At 48.9% G+C, this 27,500-nt stretch overlaps 1 protein-coding gene across 2 annotated transcripts in view; it reads right to left on the bottom strand.

Annotated features, from left to right (window-relative positions):
- The window catches only part of babam2 (BRISC and BRCA1 A complex member 2), a 53,223-nt gene that overhangs the window by 21,455 nt on the left and 4,268 nt on the right, over positions 1-27,500 (bottom strand). For both annotated transcript variants that reach the window (XM_076169534.1, XM_076169535.1), the window contains exons 5-6: positions 15,830-16,024; positions 15,102-15,176 (exon numbers count right to left, since the gene is read on the bottom strand). In XM_076169534.1, the coding sequence (XP_076025649.1) occupies positions 15,102-15,176; positions 15,830-16,024 (270 nt within the window). The remainder of the gene's footprint in view (positions 1-15,101; positions 15,177-15,829; positions 16,025-27,500) is intronic.

Here is a 27,500-nt window from a genome sequence, read left to right as displayed (position 1 = left end):
CACATCTGAAGCCCCTTTTAACCAAATACACCTCAGGCCAACCACTACTTGCTTATGTAAAGAGTAAGTGGAGAGCTGACATCATTAAAATAAGCCTTTGCTCCACAGGCCAAAGGCAGAACCTTAATGAAGAGAATTTTACATCGGGGAGTAATGAGCACAGAAACGGCCTCAGCTAAAGGACTCAGAGTCAGAGAGGTCGCCCTGCAGGGGGGCGGCCAGGATGGGAGGCAGGAGTTACTACTCGCCTCTGGAGGATCTGACTAAACTGCTCAAGGACTGGATTTAGGAAAGCCAGTTAAGAATGTGTGTGTGTGTGTGTGTGTGTGTTTGTTTGTGTGGACAGCAAGGTTAGAGGCTGCCTCTGAGACAAAACCTTTCACGTGGCCACAAACCCGTATCTTCCATCCTCCTTACTCCTTAAGACACACACACGCACACACACACAGTCACACACACACACACACACACACACACACACACACACACACACACACACACTCTTCCCTGGTTGTCCTTGTGTCTCTCTCTGGATGCCCCGGCCCCTGGCGTCTCCTCTGTGTGGTGTGTGACAGGTCGCTGAAGTGACAGCTGTCCTTACGCCAGGCCAAGTCTGCCCAAAGTCACAACACGCACATCAACACACAGCCCCGTGTGCACACTGAGGAGGGGCTCCTCTGCGGGGCCAGTACGGAGGAGGTAACGGCGCTTTGTCTGCCTTCCTCAACCAACTTTAAATGTCATGCCCAATGTGACGGGGGAGCTTGAGTGACAGCAGGGTGGTTGAGCAAGGACGAGTCCAGCTTCAAGGCGAGCTCTGAGTGCCCTCGTACAGATAATGGAGTTTAACTCCTGCAAAAGACGACGGCGACACTGGGCAGCACTTTACTCCACGCTGGAAAGTGCAATGAGTGCTGCTCAGCGCTGTGAACCAGGGAGGAAGGGACACTTCTATACTAACATGCTGTATGAAGGGGAGACATGTTAACAACAAGGCAGAGCTCAGTCAGATTGATGTTCTGATCAGTCCTGGGTATAAATATCCATTCCACACAACGGTGGTCTTAAAATTCATCTAACTGAGGCTGGAGCGTAAAAGAGTTCATGTGAGGCACCAAAGTAAAAACCAATAACACCCGACCCTCTAGTCCCATTCTAATCTTATGGAAATCAGTTTCTGCCACATGAGAAATCTAAAAGGATGCAACTTATTTCACAGTTGTGCGAACCAACAGCTCAGCATGAAATCAAATAATTAAAAATGGAGGTCTCAGATGATGCAAACACCTCAAAGCACAGACGACTAAGAGACCGCACGGCCGTCCACTCTCAGCCGTGCAGCAGGAAACCTTCAGAAGCTTCACCTCAAACACAACCTGGAACTCAGATCAGCCCATAATGATCCTATATGAGGTCACACACACAGACTGACATCATGACATCATCACTTGTTGATCAGGGTGGGACCTTGTGGCTCCATCACATTCATATTCTTGTTATCTGAGATCTCATCTTAATGTAAAGTGTTTATGCTGGACCAACACACAAGCACGTGTGTGTGTGTGTGTGACACTAAATGCATCACAATCTCAGGAGGCTCGCTCGCCTCGCACAGACAAACTATATTTGTCTGAATGTAACAGCGCCTTACGCCATCACACCCTAACCACGAGAGGCACAGGGTCAAGGTGGCGGCTGCCAAAATGTCTCACTGCATGACATGAAATGAGGACATTGTTCCTAACGATGTGCTGCTGCTGTTGCTGTTTATGGGAAAGGGATAAGTGGAGACATTGTGTCCTCCAGGGGCCACGATGATCCCACTCTGTCCGGCTCAAAATAACAAACGCGCAAGTCACCGCATGACCCAACTGGCACGTGTCCAAAAGCATTTACTGACACATACAAACCCTGATTACAAGATATGCTGCAACCGGGGCCCGGCAATCTTTCAACTGGTGATGCAAGAGAAGCAGGGTTGATGATTAACTGGCTAACTCTGTGCCACCAGTGTGTAGTGACACAAACACGTCCCGCCCATCAGGAGGAGAACAAAAGGCCCCAGATTACAGAGCTCTCATGCTCCACCTGTAACTGTGCTGGTTAGAGAGCCAAACACACCCAAACACAGGCCTGTTGCTACAGTCACACACGCAGCTTAGTGTGCGGGGTGTGTTTGTGAAGAGCAGCTAAAGCTCCATGAGCCGCTGGAAGAAGCAGAACTACAGAATTAATGTAGAAATCCTGGAGATTTGTTGCTAAACTGAGAAAAAGTTAACGAGGACAAACACAATCTGTTTCAGAGGGGTTAAGGTATGGAGCCGACTGAAGACGCACGGCACTATGAGACACAGCAGAGATGAGTGAAAACAATCAGAAAAAATGAAATTAAATCAAAACTGCAGGTAATTAAGGATAAACTGGACAAATTTACTAAAAACAAGTTGGAAAATATCCTAAATTCCCTAATGAGTTACCTCATATTGATCCGTTCATACACCTGATCACAGTTGTGTATGTATGATTATAATACAAACACAACTCAGTAGAAGGAATGATTTTTACATATCACACATTTGTTTCCTCTTTCATTACTCAGGCGACTGGCCAAGAGACTGAAGCTGCTGTGGAGATGACTGGCAGGTGACCAATGGATCTGCCATGGAGACACTTGAGCTATTCTCATGTCAGTGGATGGAGTCATACTGTACGTGTGACTGTGGCGAGGTGCCAGTGATAGTGTGTCACTGCAGCGATCTGGCCCCGGCTGTGTGGATCCAATGTGTGTGATGCTGCGGCTCCCAGCCACAAGCGTGACTCAATGTCCTCGCATGTGAGCCGGCTTACTACAGGCTCTGGAATGCAGGAGTCAAGATACAGGTTGGATCAATAAGTCAGGTGCCACGTGACCTTGGGATGATAGCAATGAATTAAATACAAATACACTAATAACTACGCAGAGACGTACTAATTGTAATTGTCTAATTGTGGTTTAACACAAAGGACCCAACGTCTCTTCACTGCAGAGGGAAAGATGAAGAGCTCGTCTGGGAGCATCACTTTGGTTACCATGGCGTTTTCTGGGGTGATAATTGTAATTGCATTACTACTGCTTGAGTGCCAGTGTGTTTGTTCAGCTGCACTGTAAATCTGTGCGCCCGGCCCACGGAGGACCCCCAGATGGAGATGCAGACGGGCTAATAAAGAGGCCGCTCACCTCATCGCTCACATGGCTTCAATCTAATACTTCCAGATGAATGCTTCCAGTCTGGCGGCTACATTTAAATCTCCTAGGCAACCTGGATGACAGAGACGTACCTTCACACACACACACACACACACAGACTGCATTACATCAATTTATCCTCTTTAAATATTTGAACAATTAGCATCTCTCTGTCAGAGGAGGAGGAGGAAGAAGAAGAGGCTGCCGGTGCACAGACACAACACATCTAGATCCTTCACCTTGACTGAACTACTGCAGCTGAGCGTCAAGAGCAGCAGGTGTTCTGATGATGGGGGGGATTTATAATAATGCGTTGATAATAACCCTAACCCTGAATGAATTGCAGCACATTCCCTTCCTTTCCTTTCCCTTTCCTTTCCTTTGGCTTTGTCATTGGCAGCGTCTCCATAAATCACTGTGGTATCTCAGACTGTTGACAGTGGCGGATGGGCTTGTTTACTGCTTTGTGATTTCACACATCTACAGTCTGTAATGGCAGGTGGGAGCTATGAGAAGAAGAAGAAGAAGAAAAAAGCCTTAAAGCTGTCTGGTAGTAAGCAAGAGAAGGTTGATGGATGTACATCTATATGGAAGGAGATGTGGTTGAAGTCTTTCCAACAAGCCGGCAGAACATGAACACGGACGCTTGTTGCTCCCCAGCTCTGTGAGAATAAAGTCTGATCGGCTATTAGTGAAGACGGCTGAGCGTGTGTTCTTGTACAAAGCTGGAGATGAAAAGGAAAGAGGAAGGCAGACGCAGGCGGACTCTTCCTCAGTGGGCATTTTGTGAGCCTTGGCTACACCAGGGACACACAAATGAGCAAAGACAGGCAGCATACAGAGACACAGATTCACCCCGAAGCCACAGATGTGTTAATAAATAGCCTAGAGGAGGCAGAGCGAGGCGAGCAGACGGACCAGGGATTGGACGGTGAAGAGCTGAGAGCGAAACATCGGCGTAGAAGTGAGAAGGAAAAAAACAAAAACAATGGGCGCTTCTGCAAAAGAACATTCAGAGGTGTTACAAGAGAAACAACGTATAGCGTACGACTTCATAAAGAGCGAGGGCGGTAAGTAGGCCAGATGGAAGTAATTCCATGGAGACGTGAAGGGGGGGGGGGGCGAAGAGGGGGGGGGGGGGGGGCACGCTGCTCTCCAGAGACGGCACTGCTCTGATGCTCTGCTGGGGGTTCGGTGCAGGTGGGTGGGTGGGATCTTGTAGATCGTGGAGCGTGGGTGTTTGTAGAGAGGGCTTGTGGATCCCAGATTTGCCAAAGGAGACAGAAGGCGGCCGTGACCTTTGGTGCCGAGCAGCCGTGTACGGGTCACAGGAGCGAGTGAATCTGAGCGCCGTGATCTCTTAACGCCCCTGCCGAGGTTGCCATTTCTCTTCCCCACTCCCCCCCCTCAACTTCCTCTTCCCATTGAAGACACTCAGAGGGGGCTCTTTATCTTCATCTCCTTATTTAGCACATACCATCTTTTGCCAATGCACTTCCATGCTTCAAAAGAAGGCGACGGCAGCATCCGATGCTACGCGTCTCCTGAAAGGCACATGGCGTTTCATTGTCTTCTGATATAGAATGAGCGCTTCCTATTTATATCGAGTGGTGGGGGTGTGAAGAGCATCGGGAAGGGGGAGGGGGCTTCTTCTTTCATCGGGCTAACACGGAGCTACACCGTCAAGTGAGCAAACACGGAACATACATGTAAACAGATTTGACCATATGTGCATGAATACCTAAGTGAATTAGTCAAACACACGCTCCCTGATGTTACCGTGGGTGACGTTAGCAGATCTCACGTCTGCAGTGAGATCACCATGAGGCAAGAGATGACTCAGTAACACCGAGGAAGAGCATTATTCATCATTTACAACCAATTAATGACCCATTCTGCAGCGTCACAGCCGCTCTGTGGCGTCAGTCAGGGCAGATTGCTCCACACTATGATATCCTACAGGGGGAAGAGACATCTGAACGCCACGTCTGCAAGAATGGTGAAATTTACAATCCTGTGTTGTGTTCAACCAGTCCTGTCTGAGGAAGGAGGCAACAGGAGCAGCTCCATTAGAAAGAGAGAAAAGGTCAAGGAAGTTATCATGCAGCGACGCTCCGGTGCCGCCCGTCATGTGTCACAACAACAGGACCCAGAGGAACAGCGGAGGATGCCAGACGCCCTCAGCTCGGGTCTCGACCTTTCTGACAGCCCATCTATCGACGCAGCAGAGGGGATGTAAGCTGGTGTGATGGGTCAGTGCCTGGAAGAGCCCTGACAGAGGAGAGGCCACCTGCAGCCACGCTAACAAACCCACACATGTTCCTCCCCTTCCAACTTCAGTCAGGGAAACATTGAAAACAACAAGCAAGAAGATTTAAGGGAAGACAAACTTTAGCTCTGGACCCTAATGATGGAGTTCAGCTACTACTGGAGTACAACCTTTACTTCTGTTGGCAAAATACTTTCACCTACAACGGAGTTAGATGTACATAGAGGTGAAGACATGAGAGCTGGTCTCAGTTGATGCACAAGTTTCAACCTGGCAGCTCAGGCTTTAGGTCGTTGCCTCCAGTTCACCATAAACAGAGACAGAGAGAGATTTGATCACGTAATGGTTATGAGTTCTGTGTGTGTGTGTGTGTGTGTGTGTGTGTGTGTTCATGAGGTCATCTCTACTCACAAACTAAACACACTCCACTGGCGTGCCACAGACAGGGTTATGTCAGGACCCAAAGATGGAGATGAAACCTTTACAGTCGGCTCTCTGGGTGTTTCAGGGTGTGGGCGCCTCGTACCACTAATTGATATTTACAAGAACGTGGATAAAGAACTCTCTGGTGTGTGTGTGTGAGCCTTCTATTTTTAGGATGAGGTGGCGAGTGGCAGTGTATCCCCTCCTGCACATGCCCAGTCACATCTACACTCTGCGGTCTGCCGGAGTCTTACTGGGGAGCGTTCTCTCATGACATCACTCTGAGTGACTTTTGTCCGTCCTCCTCTCAGATGAGATGAGGGGGCGTGGCTCTCTACATGTTAAAGCAAGCAAACAGTCACTCATTTATAGACTTTTTATGTGAAATTCCTTTAAAACACTACAATGTTCTGCATTCTTCTGCCAAATCCGTCTCACCACATAAGAGCTGCACCTGCATCACAGCTGTCTCTACTGCTGCGTCTGCACAAGATGACCGCCCATCCTGTGTTGTTGAGGTCTGGGAACTATACTTGTGTCATTCATGTGTGTCTGTAGGGTTAATCCATAGCTATGTGTGTTATCTTACATGTTATTTAAACGTTGCTTTGGTAAAGGAGTTGAGGAATGAGGTTTGGTCAGACCTCAGCAAACAACGGCTTTCTGTCAAACCAGGAGGACGGCTGTTCATTCTGCTGCCTGCAGATGGAACAGGATGAGTTCGGAGAGAGGGCATGAAGAAGGGCAGAGGGTCGGCTTCAAAGAGGGCCTGGGAAAGTGTCAGGCAAGCCAAGAAGAGGAGGGGAGGCCGTGACCTTCACTGGACATGTGGAACGCAGCGACGCAGCTGTTTGAGTTCTTCCTGAGATGGAGATGGTGGAGGCTTTGATTAGTTTAATAAACCTTCTGATAAGGCCTGTTACTTTCTAAAAACAATGTGAAGTCATTTCAATTTTTGTTTGCCCGTTCTCTACTTTAGCTGGGTCGTCGTTCAAATAAACAAAGCTGGAAGATAGTTTTAGTTTTACAGACTTAAATTACTCAACGTCCGCTGCTGATAAGTGAACATTTGAGGAGTAATTGTAAAGAGAAGCTCCTGGTTGATTGGCAGCAGGCTCTTTTCTTTTGTCTCCAGATAAATGAGGCCTTTCTATCAGAATCAGAGGCTCCAGCAGGTGGATGGAGGCAGCAGGTCTGTGGAGATGAACCCTCACACCTGCTGACGAGTGCACAGGTGCTCGGGCCAGCGTCCAGCTGCAGGGCGACAGCCTGAGACGCATGAAGGTGCATTCAAGTCCCAATTACACCGAACACTTTGGCTCAGACGTCCTGTGTGACATTCAGGCAGAGCTCAGACATGTGGAGAGCCAGATGGGCTGTGATCACAGCAGGGGGCAGAAACACAGAGAGCTGATCAGAGGTTAACTTATGGACCTCAGATGATGAAGATCTATTAGGAGCAATTTAAGACTTCAATCAATAATCCCCGGGTACTTAGTTTTACGGCTCTGTGGATCTGCTTTGGATTTCATGTTCTGGGTTCACTTCCTCATGTCCTGAGGAAAATATTTAGCTTAAGACAAACCTGATTCTCTTAAAGACATCGAGGCTACAGATCCATATATGGACATCTTACACTGCCTCTGTCCTTTGAAACCTCTGGAGTCACTGTCCTTACATGTTACATCTACATGACGGCAGGCTCAGGGTGCTGTCTTGTCTTACAGCCTGTTGGTTTGAGTCCCGGTTGGGTGCAGACTCACGTGGAAGGAGCCTTAATGTTTGGGATCTATAGACTTTCCTCTATCCTCATTTAGATGGCTAAACACTAATACCAACACCCCTGATCATGTCTGTTTGGTAGCCGTCCCTCACAGCAGGGGGCCGGCGTCACTCTGGCGTTAGCTAACAGCCCACAGACCTATCATTAGCTAGTATCCTTCTCTTTTGAAACTGCGTCGAAATTATTGCAACAGAGGAATTTCGCTTTGCCGTGTCAGCAAATAGGAGCAGATTTACATTTCCTGCAGCAGGTTTCTACTCCAAACTGTCAAACAGCAGACGCGACCCAAATATGGCATCAGATCATAACGCTAACGACCGGAAAAGTTACTCCACTCCTCCGTTCTTTGCACGGCGGATGAGTTTTGTTACAATTCTAATATCTGTCTTTGCAAAGAAACAATAAACTAAAAGGTGGAGAGAGAGAAACTGTATTTGAACATTTCCCATCTCCACGGTAACGTCTCTGTTCTTCATTAGAGCAGCTATGTCTGACATTTAAATTCATTTCTAAGAGCGCACCGAGCTACGATACATTAAAAAGCCTCATAATTGTTTATCAGCCTGGTGGACGCCTCCTGGACGCCTCGCTGGCCTTTCAGATTGCAGTTGCTCGCTGCATTAGTGAAGCCTAAACCGCCAATTACTTGACGGAGTCTTTTGGCCGACTGGCGTTGGCACTAAATGCCACGTGTCAGCGCTATACCAACGCGCAAGTAAGTCATCACTTGGCAACAGCGTTCTAAAAGCCTCGTGAAAACAAAACGACTGCATCCTGATACACGGCGGCGGCGGCTTTACCTTGGGTTGATCAAAACACAGCTGATGATTGGCGTTGGATTTGCGTCTGTAAATGTCAAGCTGGCGTTGGAGAATGTGCCGACGTGAAAGACGGAGACATAAGAGCCGTGCAGAGAAAACAACACTTACAGCCCTGAATGTTTACATCCACTCAGGCAGCTCTGTTCTCCTTCATCATTTCAGAGTTTATAATCACTAAAGAAAGAACTCAAGATTAAATAAGCATTTTTCTTTATGTACCTGGTGAGATTTGACATCTAACACATCTTTGTCATCATTATCCCTGTGTGTGTGTTGCTGCTTGTGCTCTGTACTTGGTGAAGCTTCATTCTGGTTGTGAGGTGTGCAGAGGTCACACACTCACACACTCTGTCCCTATCTGACCCCAGCTGGAGAAACACAGCCAGAGAAGAAGACAGAAGAAGTCAGAGCTGCAGCCCAGAGCAGCTCACTCTGGGCATCAGGGGAGGAACCTGCAATTATTTTATAGCTCTTAAGATTCCTGAGCTCTTAGTCAGTGTTTACCGTGCGAGGGCACGGCAAGGCCACAAATTACAACCACTTGCTTTGGCATCAAATGCTCAACAGTCACGCACAGGACCGAGCTTTCTCTCCCTGAAACAAACAGGCCGAGGACACGGAGACAAACAGCTGATGGACAGGAGACGTCTTCCCTCAGACGCCTCTTTGTTTTCAAGCTGCTTTCATTGCATCATAGTGACGATCGCACAGGGAGATGAAGTCTCAGAAGCTAAAAATATCAGCTTCAATTCACTCAACCGGGCCAGAACATGGCCTCTGACCCGACGTGAGGCTCTGTGGTCAAAACCACCAAGCAGAGGGTCAAACCAACCCGAGCTCAGAGGCTCTGGAGTCGCTCTGTGCCGCTCATGACACAGCAGAGGAGGATGAATGGTGTCCTCAGCACGCTCAGCTGTAATGGCTGACCTAGGTCCAGCTTAATCATAGCCTCAATGGAGCTTTAATGACCGGTGTGGAAGTCACACTTGATGATGTCACTTCAGTTCATATGGAAAGGGAAGAGCTCAGGATTGGGCGAGCGTCAGTGTGTGCCTGTCCATGTGTGTGTGTGTGTGCCTGTCCTTATGTGTGTGTGCCTGTCCGTGTGTGTGTGTGTGCCTGTCCGTGTGTGTCTCATGGTCACACACTTGTTTTCCAGGTTAGTGCAGAGCGTTGTGTAACGCTCATGTGACTCTCTGTCCTATCTTCAGCCACGACTTCTCCAAAAGCTCAACTGTCACGCAGAAGAGACGTAAGCTGGACACAAACCGCAACAACCAAGGCCTCACCAGCGGTTGAGAGTGGGGCAACAATTATGTGGCAAGCGGAAATGGAAGGTAACCTCAGTTTGCCGGCCAAAGCTTTGGGCTTATCTGTGCCGCTGTGCAGGAGGGGAACGGGAATCAAACCGGAGCGCACAAACAAACACAAACATGGAGGGGAGAAGGTGTCCAGGCTGCTGCTCTCCCTTAGGAAGCAGACATGGTTTGACTGTTTGAGCTCAGGCTGCTGGTTACAAGCAGGTTGACAAAGTTCACACGAGAGAGAATTAATTGCAAAACGATGGCTTGTTCTGTTTCAACATCCAACCAAGAGACGGAGCAGCATATCAACCAATACACACACACAGAGGAGGAGAAGAGTAGGCTGGCAAAATCAATGGCTTTAAATAAAGACCACCTCCTTCATCAGACCCCTGAATTAATCAAAGCTGACCTCATGCCGTCAGCAGTGTGTGTGTGTGTGTGTGTGTGTGTGTGTGTGCTCTGATGTCTCTGTAACCCTGTCAACACTACAGTGGTAGGAAAACACTGAAGCGGGTCAGAGGTCAGAGGAGGTTTGTGTTTCCCCATTGGCGATGCTTCCAAACTGCACGCATGCCGAAAGCAAAGAGGCAGAGGCTTTGACTCCTGGTTGATCCTTAAGACGACATTTTAAAAATGAACCCTTGAGCGTTTTAGCTTCATAAATAGGCTAAACCTGCACGTCTTTAATGCATAACCTAACATTTGTGTATCTGCAGGGATGTGATCAGCAGATAGAAGAACGCAGAGAGAGGAGACGGAGCGACTGAAGGGATTCACAGGAACAGAGACTGACTGGAGCTGCTTCCTTTGGCTGAAACACGACTCCACGCTTCTACACATCCGCCCCTCGTAGAAAGTCATGTAATGTTTAGGCTTTTTAACCCTTTTATTATTCTACCCCGTCACAAACACTGGATTGATAAAGCAGGTGAAGCCACGGCCAAACAATCATGCAGGAGCAGTCCGTTTGCTGTTGTTTCCATGGCAATGGACAGGGCTCGTTAGGGATCATATTCAAAACGCGGTGAGGGGAGGCTTGAAGTCCTCTGAAGTGTTGCCCCCCCCCCCCCCCCCGCCCAGACCCCCAGTCCGTCCTCAGCTCCTCTGCTGAGCCTCTGGGCAGAACAAAGCCTCGCCGCTCTGCTCTCCACCTTCTTGTTGCTGAGGTGGAAGACATCGCCATCGTTAAAATCACCCTGAGGATCATCAGGAATGTGTTTACAGACGGGGGGGGGGGGGGGGGGGGGGGGGGAATCATGTTCTCCTTTCTGTGTGCAGGCTTTACTTAGGTCTGGAGCATTTTAAGATGGAATATGTAAAGAAACAAGGTGAGGAGCACATGGCCCTCTGATTGTTCATTTATTTGTGATTAACGTCCGAGTGAGAGAGGCAACATGTTCCTGATGACTGAGGCTGATTTAAGTAGACAGGAAATAAGAAGGAATTCCATCAAGAAATGAATCAGTTGTGCTGCACAACAAAGGAAATGAAGGGAGGCTGCACTGAACGCTCACACACACGCTGGAGTCAGAGGGAGGAAGAGGAGACGGTGCAGGACAATCACATGTGAACTCTGACAGGTAAGCACTCCTGATAGAGCCTGCAGAGCTGTCACAGACCAAACAGGGATGTAGGCACGGCCCTGCAGCCTCCAAGTGACTACACAACAACACACCGGTTAGAAGACTGGACCTGACCTGAAACCTGCTATAGGATGAAGAAGACAAGAGGGCTCAGTGACTGCATGAGACCAGAGGAGACCAGAGCAGACCAAAGGAGACCAGAGGAGACCACAGGAGACCAGAGGAGACCAGAGCAGACCAGAGGAGACCACAGGAGACCACAGGAGACCACAGGAGACCACAGGAGACCAGAGGAGACCAGAGGAGACCACAGGAGACCACAGGAGACCAGAGCAGACCAGAGGAGACCACAGGAGACCAGAGCAGACCAAAGGAGACCACAGGAGACCAGAGGAGACCACAGGAGACCAGAGCAGACCAGAGGAGACCACAGGAGACCACAGGAGACCAGAGCAGACCAGAGGAGACCACAGGAGACCAGAGCAGACCAAAGGAGACCACAGAAGACCACAGGAGACCAGAGCAGACCAGAGGAGTGTTTAACGACCTTCAACAGGGTTTCACAAGTCATCATCAGTGTGTAGAAACAAACGTGAAAAAACAGACTAATTGTTGTAAACTCAGCCATTATTTGCATCTCATGAAACGTCTCTGACAAACACACACACACGCACACTCACACACAAGTAGACCTCCATGGCCCAGGTCACATGGGTCAGTGCTTGTGGTGGAAACAAAGCTCAAGTAAGCGAAGAGCAGAGAGCTCAGTCACGCATCTGCCATCACTCTGTGCTGATCATCATGGAGGTCCACTGTCCTGCCGCCGCCACACACACACACACACACACACACACACACACACACACACACACACACACACACACACACACACACACACACACACACACACACACACACACACACACACACACACACACACACACACACACACACACACACACACACACACACACACACACACACACACCCTCTATCAGGCAGAGAATGAAGGATCGGCGTCACTCCAGAGAGAAAAGGTTTAATGTGGTGAAATGAATGAATCACGTTTCATGTCAGCGGTCAGAGGACGAGGATACATGAGCGTGTTTGAGTAAAGGCAACATTAACCAGAGCACCCAGAGGTGAAGGAGCACCCAGAGGTGAAGGAGCACCCAGAGGTGAAGGAGCCATCCAAGGCTGAGCCACTCCAGCTCTGCCCAGGAGGACGGCGTGGCCTTAAGACGCCATCTTCCCTTCATTCCTCCTCTCTGCGTCCTTCCCCTGCTTTTATTTTGCCAATGACAGGATGCCCCCATTCAAATAAAGAAATAAAGAAATAAACATGCTACCTGCCCCCCCTCCCCCCTCTCTCTCCCCCCCCCCTCCCCCGCCCCTCCCCCCTCTCTCCCTGAGGCCGGGCAGGCGGTCCAGGCAGGAAGGTAAACATGTCCACTGTGGTGAGCTCAGACCGGGCGGATGCGTGGCTCCAGGTAACACTCGTCCTCCACCGCTGAGCGACCGGGGGGCAACATCTCAGCACAACATCCACATCTGAACGCCTTCACGCTTCAGCATCAAACCCAGGCAGACGCACAGACGTCCCAGGATTTGAGGGGACGGAGGAAACGCCTAACTGACGTGAGGATGAACGGACTGCAGAGGATCAGGTTTATTTCTGTCTCTTTAAAGGATCTCCTGCTGTTAATGAGAGGAAACCTGAGGCCCGGAGCCGTTAGACTCCATTACCATGAAGGGAAGCATCAGAAGTCTTTAAAGTCCACCGGGATTCATTCATTTCATTTGTATACACTATCACTGAATTTACAAACAGGACCTTTCAATAGAACTACACACTGTTAGTAACACACACACACACACACACACACACACACACACACACACACACACACACACACACACACACACACACACACACACACACACACACACACACACACACACAGAAGATCCAAAGAAATAAGTAAACACTAAATATCTCCAGATTGCTGCAACTGACAGCAGATCGATGATGTCAGTGAGGTTGTTGAGATGTAAACGATCTGTAAATCATTTAAAGGACGCCGTGCTTTAGGTTTCAGCAGTGATCTCTGTAAATCACTCCTGATGGAATCCCCTCTTCCTCTTCCTCTTCCTCCCTCACTCGCTCGCTCGCTTGCAACATTGACCCACAAGTTGCGGCGAGCCGGTGAGGCAATGTGTGCGTACACAAAAATGTCATTTGTCATTCAATGTTGAGGAATGAGACTGGGCAGAGGAGAAGCTCACACTCGGCCTGATCACCCCAGAGATCAATCGCTCTCTAACGGCTCCACACTGCAGGAATGTGCAGCGTGCAGCGAGACGGCGGCTCGCTCGCTGACAGAATTAATTGCATGACAACTGTCAGACTGAGAATCCAGGTCAGTGGTTTGGCGCTCGGTGTTTCCAGGCGGAGAGGGTCCAGCCTATATCCTGCATAATCCTGCTCCTCTGGAATGTGTAGGTGGACAAGGTGTAGGCTGACGTTCATTACTTTCCTCTCTCTGAGTCCATCTACCTCTCCTCATTCTTCCAGCGCTCTCATGGTGCTACTATGTATACCCCAGCTGCCAAACACAGCATAATACAGTGTGTGTGAGCGCAGCCCGTGTGTGTGTGTGTGTGAAGCAGGAACATGATATGATTAGGCTGACAGGAATGTACATCCACATCCCAGACTTCTTCTCTAATAAAATCACGGCAAAAAATGTACACAGAGTTCCTCTTTGACAACATTGTGTCAGCCGCTACACATTTCCACCTCCCACTGGCAAACGGTGACCGTGTGTGTGTGTGTGTGTGTGTGTGTGTGTGTGTGTGTGCAGAGAAAGCTCCGGGTCTGGAGCGGTGACAGCGCGCCTGAATGGAAAACTGCCAGGGAGAAAGTTTCCTTCCCAGAGACACGCAGATGAAGAATAATAAATAAGAACCACATCGTGATCAGCGCCGTGTCCCTGAAAGAAGACTTTGACTTTGCATAAGTCCACCCTCCTCTGCAGCCCGCAGAGAGGAAGACCCTCTGCGGCTCAGAGACACGGGCGACCGAGGGGCTGTGAGGCTGAGGGCGACTGCTGCTTTCCTTATGTTTACCATCATTTCCCCTCACAAACAAGAGGCCAGGCTGGAAAAGGCCAGAGAGCCTCCAGCAGGCAGGGAGAGAGAGATGGGAGAGAGAGAGAGAGAGAGAGAGCAAGAGAGAGAGAGAGAGAGAGAGAGAGAGAGAGAGAAAGAGAGAAAGAGAGAGAGAGAGAGAGAGAGAGGTCTTGGACTAAGCAGCCTCAAGACACCACGCGGCTTAGACCAGATCGAGAGTGACGGGTTGCTGATTAGTCAACTCACAGCCCCCCAGACTGGAGACTGCACGCACACACACGCATATTAACACACACACACACACAAACACACACACACACCACCACGGCTTATAGTTAATCTAATTAAATGCTGGTAAGTTTTATCAATTGCACAGAGAAAGATGATGTATGCCTGTAAACAAACACAGGCTTTGTCTCCATGTGGTGAAGAAGCATTTCATGTTCAACCTGTGTGTGTGAAAGAAGAGCAGCTAGTGTGAGGAAGGTGAGTGTGATGTGAGGATGGTGAGGAAGGTGAGCAGTGTGACTCAGTGTGTCCGGGCTGCCGGTGGTTACCTTGAGGAGATAGACGGGAATGTTGCTGAAGTCCACAGGGAGCTTCAGGAGGAAACGGGCCGAGAACTCTCCTGTCTGCAAAACCAAAGGCAGGGAGAAGAGCGTGAACATGTAACACGGCCAGGGGTAACACTGTCGTCACAGTATGGCATGCTACGGTTGACTGATAAGTTCTGAGCCTGGCATGAGTTCTATTAGAGGAGTTAGACCTCAAAGTATGTGGACCTAATAAATACTAATCTACATTCAGTGGTGTTGAGTTTGCGTTCTTCGTCTCTGCTACCATCCAGAACACACACACACACACACACACACACACACACAGACACACACACACACACACACACACACAGACACACACACACACACACAGACACACACACACACACACACACACACACACACACACACACACACACACACACACAGACACACACACACACACACACACACACACACACACACACACACACACACACACACACACACACACACACACACACACACACACACACACACAGTCACAGACACAAACAGAGGCAGAGGTAACAAAACGTATTAAAAGCTCTGCAGCAACCTAAACCATAAACATGTTACAGCTTGTTTATACTTTATGGTGAAACTAATTTAATGGGAGTGATTCCCCCTCAGGTCTTCTGTATGTCAGCCCTGCTCTGTGTGTGTGTGTGTGTGTGTGTGAGGACCCAGAGTCACTGCAGAGGCCTCACCCAGCTGTTCTTGCGTCCGGCGTAGATCTCCATGTTGCGGCCGTAGTTGGGATCCTCCAGCAGGCTGTCGTACTCGAAGAGGAGCCTGGAGCTCTCGCGCAGACGCTGGCACTGGTATCCGTGGTACTGCTGGATCAGCTCCTTCACCAGCTGCAGCAAACACTCCGGGTTCCCAGAATCCCACTGGACCAGGTGCTGAACGGGACACCACAGAAGAAGAAGCAGAGTCAGTAAGGCGCTCAGATATCAGGTAAAGGATGTGAAGTAGCTTCCAGGCCTTCACAGTTCAGTGCCGTCCTTCATCACATATTGGTTTGTAATTGATTGGCAGCTGTGATCGACATCGTCATGTCAACAGAATCACCTTTAACCTCATTCCAGGAAGTCTGACATTATTAATCTGCTAATCTGTGCGGATGAAATAGATTTTGGTTGATCTGTCCAGGGAGACAAATTTAACAACTGCTGCCATCGTGGGTTAAAATTGAATTAAGCAATCAAACAAACTGATCAACAAACAGAAGTAGTGAGAAGGATTGACAGTGAAATCAAGGCGACATCACACACAGATCATTTGAAGCTGAGGGAACATCATTAGGCCGGACTTGAGCTGAGGCTCTTTCCCCCCCCTGCGTGTGTTAAAGCACCTCGGTACCAAACGTCTCCCTCTACCAGAGAACAGGACGCTCACATATCCACAGTCACCTGCCTCATGTCTGTGAGCAGGAGAACACAAACACCACCTCCTGACCGGGTTCATGCCGCAGCAGAGTTCAGCCGCTGATGCACAAACAGCTCAGAGCCTCCATGTGAACGTGTGCAACAATGTGCACAGATAAATAGCAGGAATAATGTCAGGTTGAATAAAGACAGACGCGTGAGCGGGTTGTAGAGATGAGTGCAGCTGATCTGGAAGTAAAGCGTATCCAGTGGAACGTCTTAATGAGCTTCAGGAGTTTGTGCTCCTCTGAGGGAATCCCCTTTATTAGCTCTTTATATTTCTTACACTGATGTCATTTTTGGGAGGGTTTACAGTGGGAAAGGTTGGAGTGTCAGATCCAGATGCAGACGGAGTGAAGAGGACGATGTGGGCCTCTGTAATAAGAGTCTCAAACCAAAGGGAAGTCAAGCTGCTGGACTCAAATTCGCCAAGACAAAAAGAGAGAAGAGGAGCCGTGTCCGCCCTGGTATAGCATCGCCGTGCGGCCCGGTTAATGTGCCACTTCTGCTCCTCCTAATTGTTTTTCCCCGGCTGGCAGTGGCATTTTTACTGAGTGGTATGCAATTTGGTCAATTAAATGCAGGTCAACATAACCGGAGAGCAAATGTGAAACAGCTATTTCTGGTGTTCAGCGTGTGGGCAGCAGGGGTAAGTGCTGGAAATACTGCAGCAATTAAGGTGGCAGACGTCTTTGACTTGCAGCAGCTTGTCCCTCAAACCGCCTGTCTGTCTGTTGAGCTGGCTGGCAGTTCATTTGAGTCCAACGCAAACGGAGAAAGCTCCCATTGTTCTGAAGCAAATCACATCCCTTTTTACAATGGGAAGTGGGAGGAGGAAGGGCCAGGGCGGGCTAAACAGAGACGTGACCTCATCGGGCCGATCCACCAGCGGTTACCAGCAATGCTGGGATTCCCGAAATGAGGGGGCGATGCAAACAAGGACAGGCATTGTCCAAAAGTGGCAGTCAGTGCCCCGGGGGCAGGAGCGAGCTGAAACCGAGGAGAGACGAAGGAAGTGCTGTGTCAGGATAGTGACACGGAAGATCACTGAAACTCCACGGAGGAAAAGGAGAGGGGAGGAGGAGCAGGGAGGGATCAGACGAGGGAGGAGAGGCCGGGAAAACCAGAGCTGTGGAGCTCAGGTAGCAGAAGAGACGCCTAGAAACTGAAGGTTAATAAAGGTGCTCTCTCTCACACACACACATACACACACACACACACACACACACACACACACACACACACACACACACACACACACACACACACACACACACACACACACACACACACACACACACACACACACACACACACACACACACCTGGTTTGGCCTGAAGCAAAGGAAGTTTCTCAATAGTTTGGGTGATTTTAGCACGAACAAACATATGAGTCTACCAAGAACTCAGGTCTGCTTCCAAGTGAAACGTGACAAACAAAGGAAGATGGAATGGATCATAGCCCCGACCAATCTGCACCCCCCCACACACACACACACACACACACACACACACACACACACCAGGAACGCCAAAGCATCCAAACCAAACTGAAATGACTGAAGGCTCAACTCTCATAAGAACTTGCTTGTTGTCAAGGACCTTAGAGTTCTTGAGCAGCATAGGAACACAGAGCCGTCTTGGGTCTGAGAGCTTCATGGTCTCGTGTCCTTCATCAGTGCCCAAAGCTGCTGACTGATGTCCCTCTGCCTCTTCCTCCATGTGTGGAGGACCAGAGCCAGGCGTCTTTGTCTAATCTTAGGTAGATCTCCATAAAGCTCTGCATTACTGATGTTTGCATGGTCAGCACCTCTCCTCTGCAGGAGTGTAAACACAACCACAGTCGAGCTGTTTACCCGCACAGCTGGATGACTCAACTGCAGATTCCAAGAGTCTTATCATTAACTTCCTGTTCATTTTTCACTGCCAAGTTTGACTCATGTCGGTTTGAACAGCAGGTAGAGACGCTGCTGCTGAGGTCAAGACCCGGACCAGTATGGAGACACAACCGCTACACCGGCACACGACAACTGATGCTAATTAGAAGGAACCCAGGGAGACGCTGGGGACGGAGACTTCTAAAGGATCCCATGCATCCCAGTGCCACACAGGAACCTCCGCCGCTGGAGTGGAACTGAATCGTCTAAATTACGCACTCAGCGCTAAACACTCCCGAAAGCTACAAATTAAGTGAGAGCCCAGAGACGCCATTGTCTCTGCGTCGCTCCGTGTGTGTAATGGGGCCGACAAGTGTGATGTACTCACCGTCTCTGGAAGAATTATCTCCCTGGAAACGCTTTTAGTTCAGGGAGAGCAGAGTGAGAAGAATGGACCCCATGTGTTCTCACAGCTGTCTCTAACTTTACAGCCACGGTCCAAAAGGAGGCTCCATCTACAATATGTTGGTATAATGAATGACTCTAAGGCTTTCATACGTTGACATCTAATGCATATGTTCAGTGGCTTGGCGCTGTGGGGACGTGTGTGTGTGTGTGTGTGATCTGGAGCCCTGGTGTTCAGACGGTTCAGTCACCTTAGATAATGCCTGTGGCGCTGTCATCATGTGAGACAGTGAGGCGCAGGTACACAGGTGGATCTGCTCAGACGGCAGAGAGGACAGGCTGTGCTGCTGCTAAACCAACACACACACACAAGCCCACTATGAATAATTCTTGATTTGTGACAAACAATGCAGTGGACCGTCTTGTATTCCAGGGTGATGTTTGAGTGCTGAATGCTGCAGGAGTCGCTACAAAGACAATCTGATGATGGCTCCGCTGTTTTCATGAAAACAAGTCACCGCGTCAGCCAGTGGACCGAGAGCCGGCACGGCGGTGTCGCTTTCTGAGGCCCAATAGTTCCTAAACTAAAGACGCGGTAGTTGACTTCAGAAGAACATCGCGTCCACTTCCCACAGACGGCTGCTGAAGGAGGAGCAGCGGAAGCTATAAGTACCTCAGCACATACACTACACACTACACTGACAACACACCAGGGTAGTACTCAAGAAAGGCCATCAAAGACTGTACTTCCTACAGAGGTTAAACGTCAACAACACAGACAGAGAATTGATGGAGCTACGCAACAGATCCTTCGTAGAATCAGCCTCGACCTTCTCATTGATTTCTTGGCGCAGGAATGTAAATGTGTGGAACAGGAATAGACGGGGAGAGACGGTGAAGGTGGACGCAGCAGCAGCAGCAGCAGCAGCAGCAGCTTCCTCCAACAGACGCCTGCGGCCGGCAGATCGAGAGGAAAACTCTCCGTGAAATTCCACATTCTGATTCCTGATTGTACCTTACTGTGTGGTGTGTTGCTGTGTGTCGCACAGGCCCCATTGTTTGTTTGTTTTATTGTGTTTTTACAGTTTTATTACGTTGTTACCTTGCTGCACAATGATTTCCCCCTGTGGGAGGATAAAGACCTGAACTCAACTCACACACATTCTTTGCCTGTGATCTAGACGGAGCAACAAATACGTTCAATGTAACACACGGAACTGAAGAGCAGAGTGTGTGTGTGTGTGTGTGTGTGTGTGTGTGTGTGTGTTGAAGGCTGTCTATGCCAAAAGTAATCTGTGTATGAGCAACATATGTTCCCATTTCCCCCTGATTTATGGGACACAGTGTGCAGCTTCAGTTCCCTTTTCCATGTGTGTGAGATAACACTGATGACATTTCTACGGATATGAAAAATAGAAATAAAACAATAAAGCCGTAATCCAGACTAGGACAGTGGTGTGTATTATGTGCCGTGTCTTCTCTTCCTCAGGTTGTTGCGTTCTCTTCATCAGGTCTCTCTCCACAGGAGGGCCAACATCAGAGCCCTCAACCAGGTTCTCCGCTTCAATCTGGACCTCCTAATCCCATTACTGTGACACAGTTCAACACTCCGTCTAAACCCCTGTGTCAAATCTGACTCTTGGCTTGTGATAAAACCTGTCACCTCTAATAGATAAAGCACATTGTATGGAAGGGAATTAAAGAGCCACAACCGCTCCAGAATGGCTCTATAAAGGCTCGGAGCCTCATTATTCTGCCCGTGTCTCCAGGAACCCTGTGCTCACTGTTCGCACTGTGGAACGCAACGGCAACCACAAGGCGACGTGTCCTGTTCTGGTTTGATCACCCCAACTCTTACAAGCAGTGGGGCAGCAACCAAATCCAAGTCTACAGCCTAGTGTCTTGGTCGAGGGCAATGGCAGCAGCTTCCACCTAACAGAGAGCAGAAAGGATCTGAACCCAGGACTGAGAGCGACTGCATGCATGAACAACATGAACACCTAAATTGGGCATCCTTGCAGTGAATAGACCCAAGTTGACAGAATCATGTCTTCCTGTGCCATCCGTCTGCACCATCTCCCATCCAACACTTTATCTTAGGCCAAGGAGAGAAGTGCTGGCATCTGAAAATGTAAGATAACTATATAGGCTAAGACCAGATATTTGTTTTCCACGTCTTAAATGTGATTTTTATAGATGCTGGCAACCTGATCCAATAAATCGCTGTAGACTTAAAAGTGAAAAGCATAGAAAAAAAAAAAAACCCTCCCAAGTATTAAATTAATCTGTGTTAGTCTCTAATTCAAGTGTGGGCTCACACCCTGTTTCGCCTCTGGAGACTGCCAACTCTAAGATCATGCTAAATTGCTCTTGTCATGTGTTTCAGATCCTTGGCATTCTCAGCTCACTGTGTTTCCTTCCCCCCACTGTGATTTGTGTAGTTTGTGTCCAACACGTTTCAAACTTGTTGTTGGATAAAACACTTTTCTTTTTTACTTTGAAATGTGGATCACAAACAGTTTTAACCCGGTAACAAAGCGCCGTGTGGGCTGATGCCGCTGCGCTATCTTGATTTTGGCTCGTTCACCTCTCGTTCTCTCCCATCCGTCAGCCCCGGCTTTACAAACTGCCAAACATCTCTGCCACCAAACATCTCTGCCAGCAAACAATAGCGTACCCACTAAAAGCATTCCCAGACCTGTCAGCGAGCCCTGCCAATAATAAAACTCCAATAAAAGCTGGAACTCATTATTCCCTATGGCAGGAAGGAAGCGGGAACAACAGTTGGTACACATTGCCCAGGTTTGACATAACCCTGCTTTATAGGCCGTCTGAGGTCCATTGTTGTAGCGGTAACAGGGGACGGGCCGGACCGGCGGACAGGAAGCACTCACCGATGCCTGGCATGCGGGATTACCAGGGGGCAACATGGAGAGAGGCATGTTTCCTGTTACTGGAATGGAGAACGCTTTGATTGGCTTCACTCTACAGTTCCTCTGTGGGAGTTCTCCTGCTACCTAAATTACAATGTGGCATCAGATGGGATCATAAACACGGAGGAGAAGACGGAGAATGACAAATGAAATGTAAGGTGAGAGTGGAGATGATTCCAGATGTTCAGAAGTTATGCACTACACAATAAAAGCTTCATGGATCGAAAAGAACTGTTACACTATAACACTCAATCAATCAATCAATCAATCAATCAATCAATCAATCAACCAATCAATCTTCAGACCTACAAACCTACAGACCCACAGACCTACAGACCTACAGACCTACAAACCTACAGACCTACAAACCTACAGACCCACAGACCTACAGACCTACAGACCTACAAACCTACAGACCTACAAACCTACAGACCCACAGACCTACAGACCTACAGACCTACAAACCTACAGACCTACAAACCTACAGACCCACAGACCTACAGACCTACAGACCTACAGACCTACAGACCCACAGACCTACAAACCTACAGACCTACAAACCTACAGACCCACAGACCTACAGACCTACAGACCTACAAACCTACAGACCTACAAACCTACAGACCCACAGACCTACAGACCTACAGACCTACAGACCTACAGACCTTCAGACCCACAGACCTACAGACCTACAGACCTGAAGAGAACGGCGACTTAGAAGACAAAACAAAGAACAATGTCAGCGACCTATTTGGCTTTTATGGGATTACACAAAACATTTCAAAGGACAAAGTAGGATTCATGACCTCGTACCCTTTGTGTCTTGTGCACTTTAAACACACCTGCAGTAACTTAAAGCAGTAATTAAAGGATGAAACTAAGAGCAGAGCAGCGGTGAGACCAGGGTCTGTGGCTCTGGAGCTGGGAGGAGACAGCAGGAGGTCCATTCATTCAAAATGAAAGATCTCTACTCATGGACACAACACACGCGCACGCGCGCGCACACACACACACACACACACACACACACACACACACACACACACACACACACACACACACACACACACACACACACACACACACACACACACACACACACACACACACACACACACACACACACACACACCAACATCTGTTGGACTGCAGGGTTGAGGGGCATGTAAAGGTGAGTTTATGATATTTGGTTGAGCACAGATGGACAGCTTAGTTCCTCCATGTTTTCCTCAGGATGGCAGGACAGAGGAACCGAGGAAGGAGGATTCAAGAGAAGGAAACATCCTCACATTGATGAGCATAAACATCTGAGGCACAAAGGAGTGTAAACTCTACAGGTCAGACAAACACAACTGCATTTCTAAGTTTATATGAAATGCTGAGCTGCTTAAACTTCAGTGTTTCTGATCCACTGCAGTCATGTTCCACTCGCCCACAGGTTTGTAGTGAAGTGAGTCACAGCACATGAGTCACTTCAGCCTGCAGTTGATTCAAAGTCAAATGTAGATAATGGGAGGAACTTCACACCTGGCAGCTTTGATCACACTGCTGTTGTTCTGCTGCAGATCAGCTGGAGCACATCTGGCCAATCAGAACCTAAGGGGGCGTGTCTGTCTGTTAACACGCTTCCATGTAGGACGGTCTCATATGTCCTCGGAGCAGAATCTAAGGCTTTCTGGAAGGAATCTCCAGGTCACATGAGGATCCAGCAGTGAGCGATGATCAAATAGAAGCTTTGGAACAAATCCTTCCAGAGTAAATAATCATTCCTTTACTAAGTATGTTTACTCTTCTAAAGTCAGTGCTCAGCTGTCAACTTTATCTTCTGTAATTGCTTCAAAAGCACACATGATGAGTGACCAGGTGGAGACTAAAGCAAACACCAGCACCTCCACACAATGAAAGACAGAATTTCTGGAATTTCCAGTGTAACTAGCCGGAGCCTGCCTCAGCACCGCACGGCCGATAAGTGGAAACATGTTGCCGGAGCTGGCGAGGCCGCCGTAGTTAACTTTGGGTTTCAGGCACAAACGCAACGACTGACAAAGACGCAGAACACAGGGGAACTCCCCAAAAAGGTTGTTTAGTGCCCGCACGCACTCCCGGACAAGTCTAGACCCGACAAATGACACGGTGCGCACAAGGTCGGGGACAGAGGGGCACGCAAACTGTAGCATTAGAGGAGCAGGAAGAGAGGCAATTACAGGTAACCGCTCTGCACACTTGGCTCCGACTCGCAGCCCGACGCAACTGAGTCGACCACCAGTCGCTTCATGTCTCCGTCCTCCGTCGCCACAACAAGGAAGCCTGCAGAAGAGCAGGAACACCGGCAGAGGAGGTTCAGTGATAAACCACCCTGAGCTGATAACCAGCGAGAATCAAGCTATTTATGTTTGATGTGTGTGATGCAACACATCAGCACACGGCTCACAGTGTGTGTGTGTGTGTCTGTGTGTGTGTGTGTGTGTATGCAGATCTCAAAGTATTTAGTTTAGTTTCGTGTTTTGTCTGACCTTGATTTGAGTTTCTGTTTACATGGACTTAATACTCTTAACACTTATTCAAACGGACAGCCAGGTGTAATCTCACACACACACACACACACACCCACACACACCATAATAGATGTGCATGTAAATGTACTGAGTGAGAGTGGGTTGTAAATGATGTCATTAACCCAAGCACCCAGTCACTGTAGTGTGTGTGTGTGTGTGTGTGTGTGAATAAAGGGGAGAGTTAAGTTAAGTCCAGCTCGTAACGCTCGTCCAGCTGCTGTTTGTGCTCTGTTGCAATATTTCTGTGGAATTCATAAGGAAACAAAAAGGGCTGTCGAGATTAATGAGAACAAATACACACAACAGGGAGTGGCACACGCACACGCACACGCACACGCGCACACACACAGACACGCACGCTCACGCACACACACACACACACACACACACGGCTCTGTCTCAGGCTAAAGGGGAAGCTCTTACACCACAGTGCTTATCTATGTAAGGCAGTGCTGAGTCGTGCTGCTCTCCACCTTCCCTCCCTCTGAGCTCGTCACCGCCCCCCGCCCCCCCCCCACCGGCCTCCGCTCCCTCATGGCCCTCTCTTTCCAGACAGCTCGTAAGGCAGACATTCCCGGCTGTAACGCTCCCAGTAAACACATATTCTTCCTCAGAAACTCACGGCCTGGTCCATTTCCAATCACTATGAGGTCAGGGTTCAATCTCCAGCCTGATGCAATACACTGCATACGTGTGTGTGTGTGTGCGTGTGTGTCTATGGACCATAATGGGTTAATGTTCATATTACAAGCTAAATGTTTATCAGCTCATGAATATTCATGAAGCAGAGTCCCACTGCGAGTTTCCTGCATGGTGGAATATCAATTAACACCACACACACACACACACACACACACACACACACACACACAGTCTAAACATGTTCACCTCCGCTCTCTAATCTGCCTCGGTTTATCTGCCCGATTGGATCGATTCCATCTCCAGCTTGGTCGCTCCCTTTGTCACTGTGGTTAAAGGGTTAAAGATGAGCAGGCGGTGATCTGTCAGATTTATTCTCAGGTTCTAGAGGCCTGACGTTTCCACATGAGGCCTAAATGAAGCCGGCACACAGCAGCGTTGGCCTCTGAGGTGGGGAGCAGCCCGGGTGGCCACCGAGCCGCAGGCTGGGTGCCATTTAGCCCCAGACTCACACTTAGCACAGAACCGCTGCGCCCTAGCAACAATGCAACACAGTGACAGTGGGCGCTGGCATCCTGCAGCTGGTGGCAGCGCCGCACTGTAAAGGGTTTATGTGTGCGTGTGTGTGTGTGTGTGTGTGTGTGTGTGGCTGCTGGCCTCTCATCATCGTACTGCTGAAGCATTCAAGTCTCCTTCATCCCTCACGCACTGTGGTTTCCATGTTGAGAGCACTTTTCTTAATATTCACTGAGGTTTGGTTAGCTGCTGCAGGGTTTCATGTTTCAATCACAATCCAATCCAAATCTCCTGTGAATGCAGATGTGTGTGTGCTGTTAGAGCTCAGCCTGGCCACTGAAGCCAAGGGAAACCATCTAAACATGAGGTAACGTACACACACATGCACGTCTCAGAGAGATGTTTGGCCTTGGTGGAGGTTTGCTCTCTGAGTGCTTTCCTGTTCATTCTGGTCTTAAAAAAACATTTCTGCTCAAACTACGACCCTTAAGTCTCCTAAAGGGCCGAGGAGAGCAGGGAGGCGCAGGAGGAGAAGCTAATGATAGCCTGAGCCCGCTGTAAACAAAGAGACACGAGCTGCTGAGACATCAAGAAGTCAATTAGACACTGAGAGAGGAGCTAAACTTAGCCTGCTGTTTAACCTGCTTCAGCCAACCAAGGCCAGACACACACTGACACTCAGCACTCCTGCAGTCTTCATGGATTTATAGGTCAAATGTTTCTGCAACTATTATTATAAGTTATCAACAACTGATCCTGCAGGCATGTGGAGGCCCACCACGGCTCAGGAAACATGTGGGGGAACACAACCAACTGCTGGGAACTCCAGGTTGTTAAGAGTTGGGGGGGAGTACTTACTGAAAATGTACAGGAAAAAGGAGTGAGTGGAGACAGAGGGAGAGAGGAGGAGGAGGAGGACTGTGAACACAGCCAGAGAATAAACAAGCGCCCTGCTGCCAAGCTGCGGCTCAGCAGAGGTACTTCCCCTTATGTGCACAGCTGGATCCATGAGACGGTGAGCAATCCCCCCCCCCCCCCCCCCCCCTCTCCCCCACAACATGTCCCAGACTCTGACACAGGCTGGGGAATTTAACTTCTCCGTGCGAGGCCGCTGCAAAAATAGATCTCTGGACGCCTGCACGGCCACGGACCAACAGCAGCAACAACAACAGGGAGAGAGACAGAGAGAGACAGAGAGACAGAGAGACAGAGAGAGAGCTGCTGAGGCCTAATGAGCCGCCTGTCAGCACAGAGTTACATAAGCTGAGCAACACAACGCTTTAACACAACAACAACATACCTTACAAGGTGCAACTACAACATTTAGACATGTGGAATCACCAAAGTCAGTTTGTCCTTCGGCTGTGAGCACAAACACACACACACAAACACAAACACACACACACACACACACAAACAGACCAGGAGCGGTTTGCAGGAGGATGACACAAGATGATCAGTCTAAAGAGTCTAAAGAGTCAATCTGGAAGGACTGGGGTTGGATGTTTTGTGTGATTGTTGATGTATTTTGTTACATTTCCACATGAATGTTGCTAAGAAACCTCTATAGCAGAGAAGAGTTAGAAAATGGGTCAGAACCATTCTGCTGGCTGGAGGGGGAATTTGAGACGATAAAGACACAAGTTACTAAAACAGAACCAGAGACAGCCTCTGTGTGTGTGTGTGTGTGTGTGTGTGTGTGTGTGTGTGTGTGTGTGTGTGTGTGTGTGTGTGTGTGTGTGTGTGTGCGTGAGCTGTTAGACACCACGGCTAGTGTTTCATGTCGTGGTGTGTGTTTGTGTGTGTGTGTGTGTGTGTGTGTGTGAGCGAGCTGTTAGACACCACGGCTAGTGTTTCATGACGTGGTGTGTGTGTGTGTGTGTGTGTGGGTGTGTGTGTGTGGCTGCAGATGTTCCCTTCGATAGTAACTTCAACTTAAACAAATTTACTGTGGGTGTGTGATTGACTGTTACTGTTAAGTGTTAAATATTAAATGTCTCTCTCTCTCTTAAAGAATGGACGATTT

Source organism: Genypterus blacodes, unplaced genomic scaffold (genome assembly GCF_046128005.1).
Source record: "Genypterus blacodes isolate CSIRO-AG114 ecotype Tasmania unplaced genomic scaffold, CSIRO-AGI_Gbla_v1 ptg000207l_1, whole genome shotgun sequence".
In the NCBI taxonomy this organism is placed as follows: Eukaryota; Metazoa; Chordata; class Actinopteri; order Ophidiiformes; family Ophidiidae; genus Genypterus; species Genypterus blacodes.
Note: the sequence above shows the minus strand (reverse complement) of the source record. Positions and strands in the feature narration are given on the sequence as shown.